The sequence below is a fragment of the Rhinolophus ferrumequinum genome, chromosome 18, assembly GCF_004115265.2.
Source record: "Rhinolophus ferrumequinum isolate MPI-CBG mRhiFer1 chromosome 18, mRhiFer1_v1.p, whole genome shotgun sequence".
Taxonomy (NCBI): domain Eukaryota; kingdom Metazoa; phylum Chordata; class Mammalia; order Chiroptera; family Rhinolophidae; genus Rhinolophus; species Rhinolophus ferrumequinum.
Window position 1 is genome coordinate 29115225 of NC_046301.1, and position 22162 is coordinate 29137386.

A 22162-nucleotide genomic window follows, 5' to 3' on the forward strand; every position below is an offset into this window, starting at 1 on the left:
TCTTAGTCCCAAAGACTCTTTGCTATGGGATAGGATGTGGCCAGATGATGGACTGAGTGGGACCCTCTAAAGTATGGGGACAGGGCAGGGGCTTCAGTCCAGTGGCTAGGTCTCAAGGTGGCACAACCTGTCTTCCCTCAGCAATGCCCAGGAACCCCAGCGCTGATTTTTACTTGAATGTATGTTAAAAGATACCACCTACACATTCATTCAATCAGTCCCACGGAGATCTGTGATAAAGTGCCTTTCTGAATGATGAACTCCATGAAAACATAGGTTACTGCGTGTGGACTAAGCAGTTTACTGTGTAGACCACACCCAGAGTTAGCGTATTATTACCATGGACTGTGACTCCATGAGGAACGGTGGCTGTGTAAAGGGCCATTCAAGGGCCATCACATTGCCCAGAGGATGGCATTAGGATCCCCACTTCACTGATAAGCAAACTACAGCTCAAACAGGTTCAGTGTTTTGCCCAAGTCACAGAATGAAAAATGAGCAGACGGCACTGGAAACCTGCCCATGTAATTTCCAAAGCTAGGCTAATGTGGACAATACAAAGGTATTCAAATATGACCTCTGCCCTCGTGGAGGTCAGTTTAGCGGGGAGTCAGGCACAGAAACCACCAGCTTTAGTACAAGAACAAGAGGAAAGACGTGCTAAATGGATACAAGAGGAGAACACTGAGGGAGCAAGTGCCATGGTCACCTCCTAGGACCTTGAGTTTTTTAAAGTTGACGGACCTTCGAGGGCCTGATCCAGAAACTGTCAATGTGGGGTCCCTGATACAACCTCTAAAGAACCCCAAAGTAGAAATGGGTTTTCCAGGTAGAACAACTAGTAGCCGTTGATCAGTTGCCAAATGATCAGGTCCCAAGGCTCCCAGGAGCAAGGCCTCCTGCTCAAGGTCACACAGCCAGTGGCAGGGCTGGGACCTTGAGCCAAAGGCTGGACCACCCGTGTGGGGTCCTGTTCTCTCTGGGGTAGCTGCTGACTTGTCCACGGCCACACGGTAAGGTAAGAGGCAGAGCCCAATTTAAATGTGAATCTTCTAGAGCTACACTGGTGTACAGGAGATGGGAACCAAGGAAGCCACGTCCTTCCTCTTTCCCTCAGGGGGAAGGAGGGTGTATTATATACACTTAAGAATTTCTGTATATTATGATGTTTTGACATTTTTCAAACCCTTCCCGGCTGGGGAGAGACTGCCCCTCCCTGGGCTAGTCAATTCTTAGAAAGAGCAAAGAGCCCAGCCTAAGTATGACTTTGATATGCAAACTAGCCAATCCTGAGCTATACCTCCTCCATCTGGACTGTGCACCGCCGGAGGAAAGTTTCCTCAGTCCGGATCGTTCCAGGGCCAGGTACCAGGTACCAGACAACTAGAGACCACCTCGATAGATCAAAGCCCACCAGAATTATTCAAACGAGCCAATCCTAAACTGGTCGCTCTGCCCTGTCCTTCCTTTCCTGTGGAAACCCCAGTAAAGGCTGTGGCCTAAGCGCTCCTCTCTCGCCTGTCCTCTGCCTCCTGACCACCCTGGTGCTTCCTCCTGTGGCCCTGCCTCCTGTCTCTAGGACCTGTTGGAACAAGGCATGGTGTTTTCCTGAGCCTCTCCTCTGTCTCCTCTTGTGGCAGCTGCTGACTGAGCATATCATAAAAGAATACAAAACAGGGAGGCTTCCTGAGATTCAGCAGACAAGGAAGCCCACGATGCTTTCTTCCTTTCAATGCTTTTGGCAGGAATGACTTCAATCGTGTATTTTCATTCTCCGGTATGGCTTGCATAGTGTCCCCCCTGAGTTCATGTCCACCCGGAACCTGTGAATGTGGCCTTATTGGGAAAGAGAATCTCTGCAGATGTAATCAAGTGAAGTTAAGGTCACCCTGGATTAGGGTGGGCCATTTGCAGCAACATGGGTGAAACCTGAGGACATAACACTCAGTGCAGTGAGCCAGACACAGGAAGACAAACACTGTATGATCTCACTTAGATGTGGAATCTAAAAAAGTCCCACTCATAAAAGCGGAGAGTAGAATCTTGGTTGCCAGGGGCTACAGGGAGGGAGAAGTGGGGAGACGTTGATCAAGGGTACAAAAAATTGCCGTTATTCCAGATGAATACGATCTGGAGATCTACAGCATGGTGACCGTGGTTTATAATACAGTCATGCGCCGCACAACGTTTCAGTCAACCGTGGACCGCGTATACGATGGTGGTCCCGTAAGATTATCACGGAGCTGAAAAATTGCTGTTGCCTAGTGATGTCGTACCACTGTGATACAACACATGACTCATGTGTTTGTGGTGATGCTGGTGTAAACAGACCTACTGCGCTGCCAGTCGTATAAAAGTATAGCAGACAATTACAGTACATAATATTTGATAATGATAATAAATGATTATGTTACTGAGTATGTATTTGCTATACTTTTTATTGTTATGTCAGAGTATACTCTTTTTACATATAAAAAATGTTTGCCGTAAAACACTGTGCCCGTTTACACCAGCGGCAGCCTCATACATCTGGTGTTGACCTCATCTCTTGATTGCATCATTTTTCTCTGTGCTTGGTTTAATCCGGTGATGTTTTGTACAGTAAACAAGCTGTACAGGCTTGTAGTCTGGCAGCAGTAGGCTACACCATACAGTAGATGTGTAGTAGGCTGTACTGTCTAGGTTTGTGTACGTGCCCTCTATGATGTTCACACAATGACAAAATCACCTACCGACACATTTCTCAGAAACGTATCCGTGTAGCTAAGAGCGTGTGACTGTACTGTACTATATGCTTGAAATTTGCCAAGAGAGTAGATCTTAAGTGTTCTCACCATACACACACAAAAATAGTAACGATGTGAAATGATGTTAATTAGCTTGACTGTGGTGATCATTTCATAATATATACATACACCAAAACATCACATTGTACACCATAAATACCGGGGGTGCCCAAAAAGTGGATACAAGTGGACACTTTGGTCAGCGTTGCTCAAGCAGCAGTTCACCGTAATCAGAAGTGTCTGGACGCTGATGGTAACCACTTTGAGCACCTCTTGTAATTGCAGAAGTCAAATGTGACTTGTATTCATCTTTTGTTATCGGTATATATTGTGTATTGCAATTTTTATGCAGTTTTTCCTCTCTTAAAATATATATACATTTTTTTGGCACTCTGTATATAATTTTTGTTTGTCAATTATACCTCAGTAAAGCTGAGGGGAGAAAGCTAAAAGAAAAAACACTTTAAAGGGAAACTTGGAGTATTTGACTTTACTCCCTTTTCTCCCAAATAATGACTTTACGCCCAAAGAAGGTAGAAATTATTAAAAAAATAAAAATTAGCAAAGCAGTGAGCTTTGAGAACCAAGGTTGGCATCGGAAAGCAAGTGTCTGGGTCTGGGTGACAGGTGGGTCCCATGAAGAGAGTGCACAGGAAGACAGAGCTTCCCAGGGGATCGGGAGCTTAGGGGATTCACAACCTTGAATACAAGTTCCCATTGGACCACCGAGGCTTGGGAAACCCTGAACAGGACATGTCCCTTCCCTGGGAACTCGGTCTCATTTACAAGGTTGAGTGCCTGGACGAATCCTTCCTAGCTCTGATTTTATTTGTCATTCAGCCTCTCCCTTGTTGGGGGCCCTTGGGGCTCTTGCCCAGCTTCTCTTTGTGTGTGGCAGGCATGTCCTGCAGTCCCTGCCTCCAGGGAGCCTGTCATGGCAGCACCTGAAACCAGGTGGGGTCAGCACACTCGCACATTTGGAGACTGAATAAGGAGAGACCTGCTTGCCGTCTCCCCACCCCCACCAGGGTGTGCTGGTGGCTTCAGGGCAGTCCCACAGGGTGCTGTGTTCTCAGGGTTGCAGAAGGATTCTTGTGGCTTTTTAAAAGGGGGTTTTATTAAAACACCAACAACATTAAAGTAAACTGAAAGAGAAGAATGTGTGCTAATAAGCCTCCCACTCCACTGCAGTTGTTTTCCTTTCTCCAAGTTCCCTTCCACCCTGCCTCCCTTGGTCTGCGTACCTGATTGCGTAATTGCACTCTGAGCGCACACACGCAACTGGGCAGTCTTTCCCCCTTAACATTATTTCATAAACATTTCCCCATGTTGCTTCAGGTACCATTTGAAAAGGCTGTGTAATATTCCTTTGTGTTCATTTGCCATCATTGAGCTAAACAACCCCCTAAAGTTGGACATTCAGATTTTTTCCAGTTTTGAGTGATTGTGAAAAATGTTGCTAGGAGTTTTGTACACATACTGCTTTTCTTCTTTGTAATCATTTCCTGGAGACAAATGGAGAAGGATTGTTGAGCCCAAGGGTATAAAGGGCTTTTAGAGATCCTTAAAGGAGAGGGACCTCTTCAAGGCAATTTGCTTGTTTATTTTTGCTCAGTGGCTACGGCTAATGGTCAGGGGACAAGTGTTAATAGGTAGGAGACTCCTTTCCTCCACTCCTCCTGGAAAGATGCAATTTTTCCAAAACCCTGGCAGATAATTTGTTTCACAGAGGACAATGTTTCACAGAGGACAACTGGCCAGACCCCGTCATTGTTTACAACAGCGAGAAGGGGAGACAAAGCACTTTGCAGAAGGAATCCCTCCCAGAGTGAGTCAGCGTGACCAGGGTGTGTGATTCCCCCATTTCCCACCCTGGGAACTGGCACCATCATATCCTACAGGTCAACTCTGGGAACCCTTCTGCACTGCTTCCCCCATGTTCATAAAGGTGTTACATGTGTGGGGGTGGGAGTGGGGGCTGCTCCAGGTAGCCCACTAAATGACAGCAGAGCTCAGACTGGTACTCTCCTCAGAGAGAAGCCTGGTGAAGGACTTCGGGAGAAGCTAATCATGTCCCCTGAGCTGAAGCACAGCCACGCCCACCTCTCTTCTGGGATTGCCTGAGGACCACACCAGCAGGGTAAGACAGGAATACCGGAAGCCCCCACCTCCCACCCAGGCCCCATCCCACTTTCCTGCATCTCTTGGATTGCTCCCAGAAGTACTTCAGAGAATACGGGGCTCTGACCAAAGAGCACAGAGAACGGCACGTGCACAGGGGATGCTTGCCGGTCATCAGGCCCTACTGGGCTGCCAGCTGGAAGGGTAGTGGGGGCCAAGAAGACTTGGGTTTCCCGTCTCTGAGGGACTGCTCAGAGATGGAAGGCATGGGAACACTATCCTAATAAGACCATCTGCCTGGAGGTCACAGCAATGGACCATCAGCCTAGGCTGGAACCAGAGAGAGCCACCGCCCGCCATGACCACCGCAAGCGCCCCCACCAAACCACCCCGGCAGACTTGAGACTGGTTGGTTATGTGAGAAGCTCTTGGCCCTGTCTTTCTTCTTCCTGGGTCCTCCCACCACATATCTGAGACATGCTTCTACTAGAAAATTATTCATAGTTTATCTGAAATTCAACTTGATCAGGATTTCCTGTATTTTCATTTGCCAACTGTGGCAATCCTACCTGGGGTGTGGGCAATTGGATGGGTCCAGGTAAGAGACGATGGAGCTCATGTGGGCTTGCTGATGGAGTGAAAATGGGAAGCAGGTGAGACAAACCCGGGAGGATTCCTTGGTTTTGGGTTAATACAACTGGGTAGGTCGTGGTGTCGTTCATTAAGATGGAGAAGAATGGGGGAGAAACAAGTCTGGGAGGAAAAATCGAGAATTCTGTTCACATGTTGAGTTTGAGATGCTTATTAAATGACCAAGTAGGAATGACACAAGTAGGTAGTTGAGCTAGTTGAACATACTAGTCTGGAAGTCAGGATAAAAGTCAGAAATAAAGACAGAGATGGAATATGGTGGGATTTGACAAAAGTCACCAGGAAGAGTTCAATTAAAAAAGAGAAGAAGGACACACAATGGGATTTATAGACGATGTAATACAGAATTGTACACCTGAAATCTATGTAATTTTACTAACAATTGTCACACCAATAAATAAATAAAAAAATAATAAAAAAATAAAAAGAGAGAAGGCCAAAGACTGAGCTCCCAGTTACTCCAAGATTTAAAGGCGAAGCAGATGGGCGTGGGGCAGCAAAGAAGACCAATTACATCAGAACTTCTCAGAATGTTTTAGGGAACTTCAGAGATTTTTCAGGGAAACATTTATTGAGCCCCCGTTATAAGCCAGGCATTGTTCCAGGCACTTGGTGTATTATCTCCCTGAATCATCCCAATACTACTAAGTGTTATTATCCCCACTTTAATGTTTTGTTTTGTTTTGTTTTAATGAGGCTTAAATAATTTCCCCAGATCTCAACTCATAAATGATCAGGATGATATTTGAACTCAGGTTTGCCTGGTTCCAAAACATCTGTTCTTTTCTCTACACTGTGGTTTATAGTTTATTTTTGGAGTATCTGCTTTCTAATTGGTGCAATCTTTACGGCAGGGGTCTCTCTTTATTCCTCTTCCTATCTCACTGCGTCTAACACAGTGCCAGGGCCAACTGAAGGCGCTTACCAAGGGTGTGTTGTTTTGGATTTTATGGGAGCAGGCTTCAGGCCCTTGGGTGGGGGCAGACCAAGCATCATGCCTACAAGATCATTGCAGAAATTCCAAAAGTTTATAACTTCGCTCCCAAAGGGTAGAGAACTGAAGCTGAGCTTGTTAGTTGCTGAGCTTCAGTCCCAGTGCAAACTCAAAACCATCAGATGGTGACCAAAATCTACCTGATAGCTTCGGCACACACAGCGGAAGATAGAACCAGAACGCAGAAGGAAATGTACGTTTCCAAGTATAAAGGCGGAGCTATAAAGAGGGAGATGCAAGCTGCAGAAGGAAGCAAGAGGCTAACTCAAGCCCATTCCCCTCTTCTTTTTACTTAAATAAAAAAGCTCCTTTTCTTAGCAAGATCTGGGTGCTGTGTTCACGGTGCCTCTAAAGTTTCCTCCAATCCTGGCTGCTGGGATAAAAATCGAAGCAGTTGACAAGTCTCATTTATTTCCTGTATAGGTTGGTGAAATGAGGGCTGGATTATAGGACAGTTGGTGGGATTTATACGGTGCTAATCACCTAACAAACACGAATGATACTTACCTACGTGCCATGGATACTATAGGCAGTTTATATGAATGAATTAAATCAATCCTCACCACAATGCTTCGAACTCGGGAGTGTTACCACTTCCACTTTACAACTGAGAACACTAAGCCTCGGGTAACTTAAAGAACTTGCCCGAGGTCATGCAATAAGTGGCAAAGTCAAGATTTGGACCCTGGCAGTCTGACTCCAGTACAGCCCGTGTACTCAGACACTGGGCAATAGACACTGCCTCCGACAGGAGTCTGGACTAAGAGAAGTCTTGAATTTGTACAGTCCTATCATCCGTGGTCCAGGTTTCCACTCCCCAGCCGTGGGACCGTGGACTAGCATTCGCAACTCTTCTGAGCCTCAGTTTCCTTATCCTTATACTGTGAACTCTTTTCTGGATTCCTTCAATTGTGAGAAGAATTAGATGACATAACATATGTGAAAATTCTTTGAAAACTATAAAGCACAAACCAAAGGCGAAATAGTAAAGGGGTAATTAGTGGTCAGTGTGGCAGGGGTGGGGGGTGCGGGTGTTAGCAAACATTTTCTGTAAAGGGCCAGGGAGTAACTATATTAGGCTCTGCGGGCCATAGGGACTCTGTTGTAACTATTCAACTGTGCCATTGAAGTGCGAAAACAGCCATAGACAGCACATAAGTGAATGAGCATGGCTGCGTGCCAATAAAGCTTTATTGGCAAAAACAGTCAGTGGCGCAATTTGGCCCTTTGTCTAGAGGAAGGATTCCAGTGGGATGCAGCTATGATTGGTCCTCTGCCCAGTCTTAATTATTGTAACAATTTGACTGAAGACACAGAAAGCCTATTGTCTAATTTACAGGCGACCTGCCCCCATGCCCATTTTTCTCACCTGAGGGGAGGTTGGAGGCATCCGTTAAAGTCAGAGAGATATGAAAGGCCCCTCATCCTGGGCAGGAGAATCTTTTGTGGAAAAGTCAGGGTGTCAAAATTCTCTTCCTCTTTTTTCCTCCCACTTTCCATGGAGCTAAGGTATGACGGGGGCACCTTCTGCCAGGGAAGCTCTGAGAGCTTGGGAAGACTCACACAGTCAAGGTGGGAGGCAGGGGGAAAAAATAGCTTCTGAGGTGAGCAAGGTCTAGGTTGAAGAGAAAAGGCTGGTAGAGGGTCTTCTAGGTGACCTCACCTCACCTCACAGGACAGTAAAGTATGTGCATGTGCTGATGTGCCCTTGGCCACATCCTGGGAACCGTACACGTGGCGGCAAGCTATGAAGTCGGGATTGGGTTGGGAGACTGGCTCAGACATGTTTAGACATGTTGACACGAGGCTAAAAGGAAAAGCTAAATGACAGATATCTGAATCCAGATCCAAACTGATCCAACAGGCTGCAATACTTGGCAGAAAGCAGAGTGATGACATTTAACTAAGGTTACTAACAAGATTCACATTTAAGTTAAAGCAACAACAAAACCAACAAAAGCCAGTTGCACTGACATAGGAAAAAGGAGCCCCTCACTGGGCAGTGTTTCCTTTGAAAAAGATCTGAAGTTGGGGTGAGGTGGAGAATGGACATGATTATTAAATGACAGCATAGTATTCCATCCGTTGGACGTCGTGTCATGTGTTGCTATGAGTTACCACTCAAAAGACTCATGTAATTTAGGCTACATCAGCATACATGGAGTATTCAAATCAAAGTTGGTCATAGCCCAGCACACCCTGCCCTGGCCAGACCACACCAGCAGTACTATGTCTCATTCCGTTTACCACACAAGCCTGGGGATTGTTGCGTAAGGATGGGAGAGGGAGGAGTGGCCATTAAATTGAGATGTTCAGTTTAGACCAAACATTAACTGAGCACCTACTATGTGCAGAGCATTTTGCTAGGCACTGGGAGTACACAAGTGAACAAGCCACAGTGCCTTATCATAAAAGAGCTTTCTTTTTTACTAGAAGGGGAGTAAGCACATACACTGATAACTTCAATACAATGTGGCAAGTGTGCAGATAGAGGCACACACACACACAGAGGTCTCCAAACAAGGTCTAATGAGCTATTGTTGAAGGAACTGGTGTTTTCAACTCACTGAAGAACAATCACGAGGATGAGAAGAAAGCCTTATTATGAGTTGTCCTTGCAAGAGGAACAAGAAACAGCGTGTGTGAGATAGTCAAGAAGGATTAGGCAGAAGTTTCTGTCACTTACAGCTTTTGTTCAGTAGAGGCACAATACCTCAGGTATCTGGGAAGTTGAGAGGGAGGTTCTTGCCAAGGGAGGTAGATTGCGCAAGACATCCTGTGAGGCCCCTTACATGGCTAAGCTCCCGAGGGCCACAGGTGGGACTGGCACCACAGAGCTGGTTCATTTGCTCTCTTCCCTAAAGAGCCCCAGTGCTGAAAACAACTATCCCGTTTCTTGGCATGCCGGGCCCTGCACTGTTATGGCAAGCCCAAGATCCCTCAGACAAAATCTCTAGGTTTCCCCTGTGTGTTTATTAGAAACTTGTGGGCTATGGGCATATACCTTCCCACCACTCAGAGCACAGCAAGTTCTCTCTGTCTATAGACAAAACCATCAAGTTCTCAGGCGAAATAAGTAGGTTTCTAATCCTTGGGTATTCTGCGAGAAAAATCCCTCTAACTGTTCCAATAACGATGACAGTAATAATAGTGTCTCATATTTATTGAGTACTTCTAATGTGCCAGGCACTAAGAGCTTTTGTGTATTTATTAATTTAATCCTCACAACAACCCTGTGGGATAGGTACCATTATCATCCCATTTGATAGATAAGGAGACTGAGAAGTTGAGAGGTTTAAATAATTTGCCCCAAGATCATAAAACCATTCTGTGGCACAGCTCAGATTTGAATCCAGAAGTGTACCCTCAAAGCCCATATCCTGAAGAGAATATCGTGATTCTCTTAGAATGTTTGACAGACACATAGAATAATGGAACTATCACTTAGTCCATTGTTTTTCAGACTACAGTTTGTCTCCCATTCATGAATCATGAAATACATGTATGGGTTGTGACCATTTAAAAAATGAATGAATAGAATAGAAAATCCTCAGCATGCATTATACATTTAAGATGATTTCTTGGGTATATGTGTGAATATGTGTGAACCAGATGTGATGTAAAACATATTTCTTAATGGAGGGCATGGTCAAAAAGTTTGAAGAACCACTCATCTAGTCCAACCTGCTCATTTTACAAATGAGTATACTAAGCTTGAGACAGCAAAGTGATTTTCCCCAAGATTACAGGGTGTTAATGGATGAGCTGGGACTAAAGCAAAGTGTTTCTAACTCTCAGTTCACATCATCGGGCTTAATTGACTGCACAGAAAGCCAAGGAAAAACAAGTAATAATACTAATAGTAGTGGTAGTACTGCTACTATAATAACGATAATAATAATAATTACTACTTCTGCGTGCTTACTGTGTGCCCTGCGATACGTTAACTTATTTAACTCTCCTAGCAACACAAGGAGCCAGCTATACTTATTTCCCCCATTTTCAAATGAGGAAACTCAGGTATAGAAAAGTCAAATAACTTGGCTAACATCACACAGCGGGTAACAGAGGGGGCGGGAGGGGTTCCAACACACACAAGCTGGCTTCAAAGTCCGTGGTGTTAAGCAGTGTTAAGTACGGCATGATGCTGCCTATCTTAAGATCCTACTGAAAGGTTATCATGCCAATACAGTGTATACTATGAGGTGTGTATTAATTCAATGAATCACACACCTACTTCTTCTACTAGCACATGTCCTTGAGTGGTGAGTCCATATTTACCAAGCCGTTTAGATAATTGGCTAAAACCGAAATAATCATCTTTTTTTCCACAAATAAGATCCCCTCCAAGGTTCCTTGTCTTGGTCATTCATTTCTCCACTCATTCATCCATTCATCTATTAAAAACATCATGCTCTTGCAGAATTAAATAGAGAAGGCAGATTTTTTTTTTTTTTTAAAGACAACACTGTGTATAATACCCTTCCTTGTTCCAAAAAGGATTAAGGTGGTTTACAAGGAGACATAAAATAAGGAGACACTAAGACAGGGGTGTCCAAACTTTTTTCAACGTTTTTTACCAAGGGCCATATGCGGTAAAACACACAAACAGCCGGGCCACTCACTCGAGGTGAAGTACGTATTGCCTCACCTGGTTTATTTAAGTAAACTAAATATATTTTTGGAATTTGCTGCGGGCCAATTAACAATGGATTGCGGGCTGCAGTTGGCCTGTGGGCCGCAGTTTAGACAGCCCTGCACTAAGATAACGGTAGATGAGGACGTGATAAAGGGAGAATGAGTGAGATGCTAAACGGAGGTAGGAATGATGTGAACATAAAAATGCTTTCCACGAAGTCTATACGTTGCTACGGGTGGAGCAGAGCTCTGTCTCCAGGTTTTCATTTTAATTACCTTTAAATTCACACATCTTACAACTAGATGAAAAGTATCTCTCAGTTTGCATGATAACTACCTCCTTGAAAGCGATTTTAATTGCTCTCCTTCACAGTCTCCTTGAGATGAAAACAAACTAGGGAAGCAGACCTCCTTCTAAGACAGAAAATCATTTCCCCGTGGGCCCTCTTGGTCTACGTGAGTGATGGAACGAACCACGTCCTCAACAGCATCCTTGCAACAAGCACAGGATGGAGTTTCACATCCCCGTTTTGGACAGTGTCCCGCTCAAGTCCAAGGCCATGCCACTGTTAATTCCAAGATGCATGATGGTATCGGTAATCTGCCATATCAGTGGATATGGGCTCTGAGCATACTGTTCTCTGATTGTGGAGTCAGGGACAGACCTGCCTGAAACAAGGTGATCCAAACAAGGGGTGCTCAGTTCAAACCACGCGTGAATCACGTGGTGTTCAGCTCTCCCCGGGCTGAGGCCTCCTCCAGCTACTCCCGCTGTCAGGTATCAGGCTCTCCTCTGCGTAATTTGGCACGTAGCATTGGCGGCATCTTACTCTCCTGGTGTACGTGTGTTTATCACTTTAAATGCTCCCAGAGCAAGAACCACATCTCATGATTCTTTTTACTCCCACGCTATAGACTGAATGTTTGCATCCCACCCAAATTCATATGGTGAAATCCTAAACCCCAAGGTGATGGCGTTTGGAGGGTGGGGCCTCTGGGAAGTGATTAGGACATGACAGTGGAGCCCTCGTGAGGGGATTAGTGTTTTTATAAAAGAGACCCAGGAGAGCTCCCTCACCACTGTACCATGTAAGGACACAGTTGAGAAGATGGCTCTGTATGAGCCAGGAAAAGGACCCGCACCAGACATCAAATCTGCCGGTGCCTCCACCTTATACCTCCCAGCCTCCAGAACTGACAAACAAATCCCGTTGTTTAAGACCCCTGGTCTATGGCAGTTTGTTATGGAAGCTTGAATGGACTAAAACGCCATGATTTATTCCACTGCCCTGTACCTACTAAGCGCTCATGCATAAGGTAAACACTTATTAAGGATGATGATGGTGATATATGACTGTTGCTGTTAAGAATGAACTAAATTAAGGTGTGAGAGGAGCCCATATTTTACCAGGAAATCTCCCCAGTCCAGTTCTATGTCTACGTTTCTGTGATACTTCAGCTTCCAACCAAATTAGACTCCCCCCCCACCAGATGTTTACACTTCCCTTTTCTGCTGTTTCATTTTTCACAGTTGAATTCAAATTTCTCAAGGACAGGAAAATGGTGGTTCCTGATGACCACCCTTTGTTATCACAGTGATGTCCCAGAATAGCCATGGGTGAGATGGAACCTCCTTTAACCCTCGAACTCCATCAGAGAACATCGTCCCTAAAGTGCTAGACTGAGGACCTCCTGATCACAGGACCATCCAATCTCAATTCTCTTGTGTAGTCAAACAAAAGCCTAGCCAACTGTCCCCCTGTGTCTTTCCTTAAGGAAAGAAGAGTCTGTGAGACTGTGCCTTTCTGGGACTCTGTTCCATCCTCGTATTGACACCTTATGTCTCTCTATCTGGTCTCCAAAAGATGGTTTGCAGCCAAAGACGGGTAAGACATCTCACGGAAGATACAACCCAAGTCAGGTGGAACCGAGTGGAGACCCCCGACGTGATGCCTTAGAAAAATATGGGAAGGGGCCTTGCCTCCCCTTCCCCCTGCCTAGGAAAAGCCACTGCTGGCTCTGGCTTTTCTCTCGCACCTGTTTGTGAGAGAAGTCGTGAGGACAATAAAGAACAGTTCTCTCCACTTATCTCAACAGAACTGTTACAATATGAGAGACTTGACCCGGAGAGTGTACATACCGTAATTAAGACATCATGGGACCTTGTGCTTCGGCTGTTTACAGACAAAGGGTGATTGGAATAAACATTTTTCTGCTATGATGTATGAGTCTCACAGACCGTGTAAGAAACAATGTTACTTTCTTGTATTTGTATACTTATCAATAAAAACCTCCAGTCGGCCTTATTCTGGGCTCCAGTCCTCTGAGACTGTGAGGCCCCCTGGCCTTCAGAGAGATTTAACTACATTAAGTCTCTGTTTGTTTCTTTCTGAAAAACTTAACCTAAAGCCGCCCCTTCTCATTTCCTCACTGCCTGCGTTGTGCGGGACGCGACACTCTTGTACATGAAATTAAGCTTGACAGTCTGTACTGTCCAAAACTGAATCTGGAAGAGAACAAAAACATAAGCGAGAACCATCAGCCCAGGTAATAGCCAAAATGGATTGAAGACATAGAAAGTCTTGGAGGAATTTGGGGTGGGAAAGCTGGATGTGGCCTTCTTGGGAGATGATGGACAACTGTTGGCAGAGGACCCACTGATGGTGTGGGAATGTCAGAGGACAGATCATAAAAGAATGCTGGTCAGGAATGGATAAGTTAGATGGTGGGTAGAAAACTCAATTGATAAAATAGTGTGGGCGATGGCTAGATTAACTTCAAACAGGGGAAGCAGCCACAGCAGGACACCTCACAGAAAGCAAGCTCTGGTTTACCCTGAACCATGAATGTCCCCGCCATGTTTGTATTTTCTGAAAGGGGGCATTACTGGAGGTCTTCAATCAGGGTAACTGAAGAAACTTCTTTCCTACCTGAGGTCAGGCAGGGCCTCCTTGAAGAACCTGAGACTTGTCCACCATATTTCTAAGTCCCCTCCCTAGGAGAGAGGCAGCTGGTGACTACAGTCTTTCATGGGCCACCCTCATCAAATCTTTCTCAGAAGCTAACATGATTTGCCAGACAACAACCGGGGGAAGTGACAGTGGCCATGCCACAGAGGCAAGACATCAAATATGATGCTGTGTTCCATCAGATCAGTTCCAATCCACGGCAAATTTTCATTCCACACAGGCAATCTGGTACCCAAAAATTTCAGGTTCAGAGATGATCATAGTGATCAAAATTCTCCCCAGGTTTCCACGTGGAACAACTAAGGAAGCCTGGCAACATTTTCATTAGATTGGGGAACTATGTTCCACCCTCCTTTATGAAACTTCCAGGATATCATCATACATCCCATTCAATTTCCAAGCCAGGAGAAAAGCTTTCCTTCATCATGCTGGACAGCACTATTTGGTAGAAATTCTCCTCTATTTTGAATGGAAATCTGTCTCTTCACAAAATCCAGCCATTTGTCTAGTGCTGCCCTCTGAGGCCACATAGACTGTATCTGCTCTTTTCACACAGCAGCCCTTCAGACACCAGAAGAGAACTTTCATCCCTCTGCAAGTCTTCCCTTCCCAAGAGATGTTGCCCTTCCCGGCCCTCCAGGTCTCCGGACATCTACCCCAGAACCACCCAGCCTCACTCCTCTTCTGTCACCTAAACGTTCCTGTTCAGCAGAGAAGTTGCAATACAGCTTTCCTGCTGGGCTGAAGCACTTTCCAAAAATTCTGGAAATTTGTTACAGTTGTGGCTGCCAAGCCCACAAAACCCAGATCTCAATCTCTCACTGAGCAGCCCAAGAACATGTTCAAATCATCCCCTGGCTGGACATCATCCATGGATCCCTGGGATGAATCATGATTTTCTTTCATTGTTGCTGTTGGCTGCCCTCCAGGGCAATGGTTGGTGGGACAGACAACACCCCTAAAAATGCCCTTTGTCCTGATGGTGGGAACCTGAGGGTGAAGGCCGCCCTGAACATCTCATCACAGGGCCCAGGTGACTATTTGCATGTGACAGAACGTGCAAATAGTCACCAGGGAGGCCCTAGGCATCTGCCTCAGGGTTTTTAGCGATGGGTCATCTGCAAGGGCTTAACCTCCTGATTCTTCCCCTAGAGTTAACTCAAGGACCCCACCCTCAGCACGCCAAGCCAGCTCTTCCTGGCCAGCAGCCTTGCTCTGACCAGTCCCCACCACACACACCCACACTTCCACTGTGTGCGCCTCCTCTGGATTACCAACGCACTTGTGACAACAGACAGTCCCCACCATACCCCCCATCCCATTCTGCCTTGAGACAAGGCTCCGTCTGTGTGTCCCTGCCTCTTCCCCTCAGACTGGGAGCTCCTGAGTGGAAGCCCCTGGGTTTTATTTAGCTATGTCTCCAATCCTACATGGAACCTGGCACAAAGTAGCCACTCGTATAAGATGAGTGCGGTTGAAATAAACTAATCCCTGCCTTACTTTGTCAAGCCTCATATCCCTCCATTGAGAAAGGTAGGCATTAAGCATTCCACCCTCTGGGTGGGAGTCAGGAGAGACCACCACAACCTGTGTCCCTTCACCATCTCCATCACGGTGGGACGACCTATGGGCAGTGAACTGGGCTGCTCCAAACATGGGGTCCTCCATCTGATCCTTTCCTACAACCATGCACTGCTCCTTCCTGACTAGAGAATGAGCTCCAAGCTCCAGCCCATCACCGGCCTGTCCTGCAGATAGAGTGGGGAGAAGAGCCCAACTGAACTGGGACAAACCCATCCCACCCCAGTAATTGCAAAAGGGCAGCAGACTGACCCCGGCCCTGATTAGCCTCAGCAGCAAAGTGTCGCATAATGATTTTCACCACACCCCAGGACAAGGGGCCCACCGTGCTCAGTGTAAAACACAGTGCAGAGCTCCAGGGAGGCCCAGTGTAACGCACAGAGTCAGAAAACAACGCAGGAAAAGTCAGAAGCCACTAGGAGTAAGGAGGTCTCTGCTCCTGAACTCAGATTTCCCAAGCTCACATAGCCCCTGCCAACAATTCATCTCACACGAAACAGGCAATGCTGCTAACATTGGTGCCAGGTTGGAAAGACCAGCCAGCTTCCCCCTTCACGGTTTCCATGGTGAGAAGGGCAGTGTTCAGGCTCACGGCTGTGGGAACGAAGAGTGGAGGCTCTAGCTCTCCAGTTCCCATCTGCTCTCACTTCCTATGCACTTCCTTCTGCATCCTTAAAGGCCAAGACAGGAAACGGTGCTCTTACCTGCTAAAATGAAGATGCCCACGAGAATCAGGAAGACCAGCAGGTAGAGCCCCAGGACAGCATGCTTCAGGGCTGACAGAGAGCCCAGCTGGGTACAGCAGCCACCGGCCCGTCGTTTCTGGCATGGACCTAAACAATCAAGGTAAGAAGAGAAAGAGAAAGACATTTGAGAACCTCATAAGCTTTTGCTCTTGTTTGGTCTTATCTCTCCCTGATGCATGCAGATGTTCACGTGGAGCCTCTCATACACCTTCTGAGCAGCTATAACGCAGTGGTAACTATGCGGAGCTTTTCAGAACCATGACAAGCTTTTCAGCTTCTAGCTGTCCTCTGACCAACCCTCTGTACTCTAAAACAAGCCAGACAAGCATGTCCACCACGCATGTGCCCACATAAGCCCACCCTCCTGGAGCCAGTTCAAGCAGCAGAGAAAGCTCAGATAGGCTGGAATATGTGCCCTTCCTAAAGCATCATTGTCCCATGTGACCTGGGGGATATGGAGAGAACATAAAAAAGGGCTTGCAAACTCCAACTTCTACAGAGGCCAGAAAGGGATGGAAATGAGCCAAGAGGGCCAGGTGTTATCACTAGAACCTCTGTGGCCTTCAGGGATCCCTGGGGAACCCAACAGCACATGCCTGGTCTAGATGGAAGAGATTGCAGTGTAGGAATGAGAGCTGGGTGCTGCCTGATCCAAAATTTTCAAGACAAGACAGAAGTGATGTTGACAAATCTCCTTGTTTTTAACTGTTAACAACTCATTTAAACCAACCATAACAGCAACAACAACAAAAAAAAAACAAGACAAAAAGCAAAAAACAACAACACTAGGGAGTCTAAACCAAACACATTGCATCTGGATCTGACCCCTTGTTTGCAATCTTGGGTTTAGATTTCCATGAACACATAGTCATTTCATCCTATGAAACGACACAAGGCTTATCAGCTTCTGGCTAAAACAGAACAGCAAAATGTCAACGCTGTACCAGATCTTACGAATTGTTAAGTCCGACCCTGTGGGTAATACCGATAAACGACGTCAACTGTTAGTGGCAAACTCTAGGTGAGGCCTAGTGCCCTGACTCCTGGTCACCTTTCAGCTGGACTTCGAGGCAGCCTTTTCTGATGGCTGTGCAGAGGCCAGGAAGCTCACTAACCTCCACTTGCTACGTCAATTGATAGTGAAAAGGAAGGGATGCTCTCCCACCTGGACCCCGGCAGGGCAGGTATGAATGGACGGAAGGGTTTTTCTTTTCCAAAATACGCAGGCCTGTATTATACTTATTCTCAAAGTTAGCAACTGGAGCCTGTTGCACATGGAGGAGGTGTGGCAGCAGATAAAGAATGACTGACAAGATGTTGAAATCATTGATATTTAGAAAATGTTTTTAACGGTGGTGTGATGTTTACTATTCATTGGTAACGGCTGGGTTCCTTATTTCAGGGCCGACTGATGACCTCTCGGGTATCACTAGCACCTCTGTGGTCTTCAGGCGGTTTGGTTGCCATGAGGGAAATGGTGGTGACAACATTGGGGCTCTAGCTCCCCAGAGGTATTGTTAAGTGAGGAACTTCTTCCCACTCATTTTACCACATTTTGGTGAAAATACTGTTGTTAAAACAGCTAAGCAGAAGTATTACATAATATTGCATTAACACATTGGGTACAATTTGGAGAAAGTTGTCAAGAAATACAACTTCAAAGATCCTTCTCGTCAACCCTTAAATGTCAACCCTTCAAATTTTGAAGACTTAAATTGATTTTCCATTAAGACTTGCATCTTTCTAACTCGCCCTTAACCTTCTTTGCTGGGATATTTCATCGCTTTCCACACACTAGGATCTACAACCTGTTTTGCTCCTAAATATGTAGGCTTCTTGTGTGTGTGTGTGTGTGTGTGTGTGTGTGTGTGTGTGTGTGTGTGTGAGAGAGAGAGAGAGAGAGAGAGAGAGAGAGAGAGAGAGAGAGAGAGAGAGAGAGCTGCTGGCTGTCTGGTTGCAACATATTAGAGAAAAATCTGTTTCCTTCAAGAGTCAGAATGGTAGGCAGAGCATTGAATGCTATCCAAACATGAGTTGCCATGTTAGTTGTTCCAGCTCTCCTGCTATAGACACAGCCTCCTCTTTAGATGATGATGAGAATGATGGTGGACCAACTACTGGGACGGGGTCAGAAGATGCCCATGCTGAAATCTATTATTCCTATATTTATCCCAACCAATCTTGGGCTTCTCCATTCATTGGTTTTCTTTGAACCTCTTCTTATTTCCCTTGAAGTTTTAATTCAATTCAGTTCAACTATATTCTATTAACTGTTCCAGTTCCAGTGGAACCTTCTTTTTCTGGTTCATTATAATAAGAAATCATTCTCCCCAAAAAAGTTGATATACATTTTTTTTTTGGCACGAAACTTTTTTGTTGCGGCAAAACAAGGCACTATAACTTGCCTGAACTTGAGGCAGTCCGTTTAGTAAGCTGAATGTTAATACAGTTAAGGGTTAAGTGCAAACAATATGCACTCACAGCTTGACTACATCACAATTTATAAAGTGCCAGATTAGTGCTAACTGTCATTCAGTTTGAGATTTTTCACCTTGGGAGCGGAAAAGAAAAGTAAGGCCCTCTTTGTTCCTCTAGGAGTGAAAACATTTTCTTAAACCAGTCAGTCATAAGGGCAAGGACTACTTTTCCTTTGATCCCACTAATTAGAACACCATCTTTTTATTGTCAGTTCTATACTGATTTTCAATCTTGGCAGAACAGGAGAAGGAAAATCACACAGCCAGCAATACTGCTAACTTGAATCTTACCTTTGTTATCTGCATGTGTTTTGCTAGCTCTCTGTAAAATTGGCACAAACTTCAATGATAGAGCTTTATTATTATTTTTTCCCATCAAAGAAGAGTAGTTCCCTTCCCCTCTACCTGAGGTTTCTGTTTAATAGCAAACACCCACTGGTGACATGTCCCTTCATCAACAAATACACACGACAGAGACCTTCTTCTGAGGGAGCTCAATTCTCTTAGCAAGACTTGGTTACTTTGTATTTTAAATAAAATCGAATTCAAGTAGAACATAACAAGGGTTTCAAACAGAGATTTTCCACAAATAGTTAGACAAACAGAACATGAATGGTTCTGGCAAGATGGCTAGAGAATATGACTATAAGGGAAAGAAGACAATTTAGGGGAAAGACAAATTACTAAGTCTTCCCCAAACACATTTACTGACTTTTTAATTTAACATGGCAGCAGCATGTTAGCTGGGTAAACGATTCAAATAATTTAAGCTTAGTGGAAGATTAAAAACACTCCAAAACAATATAATCAGTAAAGCCAGGACAAAAAGCATATTCACTTATGTGTTTAAAAAAGAGAGAGAGAGAGAAATGATCTATCAAGCCATGAGAAGACACGAAGAAACCTTAAATGCATATTACTAAGTAAAAGAAGCCAATCGGAAAAGGTTATATATTATTTGATTCCAACTCTTATATATGACATTCTGGAAAAGGTGAAACTATAGAGACAATAATAGGATCAGTGGTTGCCAGGGATTGGGGTGGGGGAGGGATGAATAGGTGGAACACAGAGGAGTTTTAGGGCAGTGAAACTATTCTGTATGATACTATAATAATGAATACATGTCATTATACATTTGTCCAAACCCATAGAAGGCACAACCCCATGAGTGAATACTCATGTAAACTATGGACTTTGGGTGATAATGACGTGTCAATCAATGCAGGTTTACAAATTGTAACAAAGATACCGCTGTGTGGCAAGATGTGGACAGTGGGAGAGGCTGTGATTTTGTGGAGGCAGGGGGTACATGGAAACCCTCTGCACTTTCCATTGAATTTTGCTGCAAACCTAAAACTGTTCTAAAGACAAAGTCTACTATTTTTAAAGTAGAGGTTTTGACTTATAGATTGTTGAGGTGAAACCTGCACAAGCGTTTATCGAACACCCCCCGTTGATTGCCCCGCTGCAGTAGGCAGCTTTCAAGATGGCCCTGGACGATCCCTGCCCACCTGTATAGTCTCCTTCTGCATTGTACCAGGATTGGTTTGTGTGACCAATGGAATATGGAAGAAGGGATGGTGTGTCACTTCTGAGATTAGACAAAAGATACTGCAGGTTACTTTTTGCTCTCTCTTTCTCTCTTGGAACATTCATTTGGGGGAAAGCCAGCTGCTATGTCATGAACATCCTATGGAGAGGTCACACGGTAAGGAACTGAGGCCTTCAGCCAACAGCCACGTGAGCAAGCCTGGAAGCAACTCCTCCAGCCAAATCAAGCCTTCAGAGGGCTACACCCTGGCTGAGATCTTGACAGCAGTCTCATGAGATACCCTGAGCCAGAACTAACCAGCTAACCTGCTCCCAGATTCCGGCCAAATTGTGTTCTATATAAACATATTTATGAGCAAAATTTTGATGTGAAAAATAAACAAAGTCTTGGCTTTCCTTGCACACCCATGGCTTCCTCAGAAACTGGGTGAGGCAATGAATTTTTATTGTTTCAAGTTGCTAAGTTTTGGGGTAATTTGTTATGTGGCAATTAGTTATGTGATAACTAATACACTTATGTTAGACATTGGGAAATGCAAAGACAACAAGCCACATGGGAGAGAGACTTTGTCAGGTTGTTCACTTCCATCTTCTCAGTTCCTAGACCAGTGCCGGGCATAGAGTGGGCACTCAGAAAAATATTTGAGATTAAAAGATGGCCCCTGCCCTTTAGATGCTCACATGTGAGGGGAAGGAGACATGTAAACAGGTAAGTATTATACAGATGTGAATGACATATGGGTGTAAGAGAGAAATGGCACAAGTGAAGTGTTGCATTGCAGAAGCAGTGATTCATTCTGTGTTAGGAGGTGGTCCTAGAATCTGCATAAAGGAGGCAGCAACTTGGCAGCAACTTGGGCTTTGAAGGACAGGCCTTTCTAGTTGGGCTGAACTCCATTATCATTCCTCTTGGGCTTTATCATCTGATTTACAGCTGTGCATTGGAAAACTGTGACTTTAAGAAGAAAACTTTTTTCCTCCACGTGAGAACAGTTCTGGATAAAGAACTGTTAAAAGATAAAGAACTGGATAAAGACAAGGCTGTTAGTTATTACACATAGTTGTTTGTCAACATGGTCCTATACAAGATTGAGGGAGAAAATGGGACACAAAAACAAAACTCTTCCAAGGTCTAGGAGAATCACGGAATAGGTTTTTTCCATCTTGCAGTGGCCTCCAGAAATGAGGGTGCCATCTCAGGAGATCAGAAAGCCCATAGAAGGGGACTTGAGCAATCTGGAGAGGGCAAAGCCAGTGGCTCCAAGAGAGCAAACAGACACTAAAAAATAAATGTGAAGTGACTTGCAGAACAGGTCACCAGTGCCAGGCTGGGAGATGTTGTTTATCTCAGCATGGAACACATGCTTCCTGATGGGCTGGAAGCAGTTGGATAGACAACATTCCCACTTCTAGGCATTCCATCTGCATATGGCCTGTGCAGTTTTGCTACAGCTGTCTATCCCTGGGCTATTATTATATTTGTCACTCCACATACAACTTGAATTTGCGAAGGAAATTTCATATCATCATAAGTAGAAACTTAGTATCTTCCTATCACACGTTAAAATAAATACCTATCTATTAAAATAACAAATTTATACCCATACATCCCTTCAAGTCCTCTCGAGTACCACTGTAGACACGT

At 45.0% G+C, this 22162-nt stretch overlaps 1 protein-coding gene across 1 annotated transcript in view; it reads right to left on the bottom strand.

The window, feature by feature from the left end:
- Positions 1 to 22162, bottom strand: part of SCARA5 (scavenger receptor class A member 5) — a 102934-nt gene that overhangs the window by 58255 nt on the left and 22517 nt on the right. The window contains exon 3 of the mRNA XM_033135292.1: positions 16445 to 16573. Coding sequence (XP_032991183.1) covers positions 16445 to 16573 — 129 coding nt within the window. The remainder of the gene's footprint in view (positions 1 to 16444; positions 16574 to 22162) is intronic.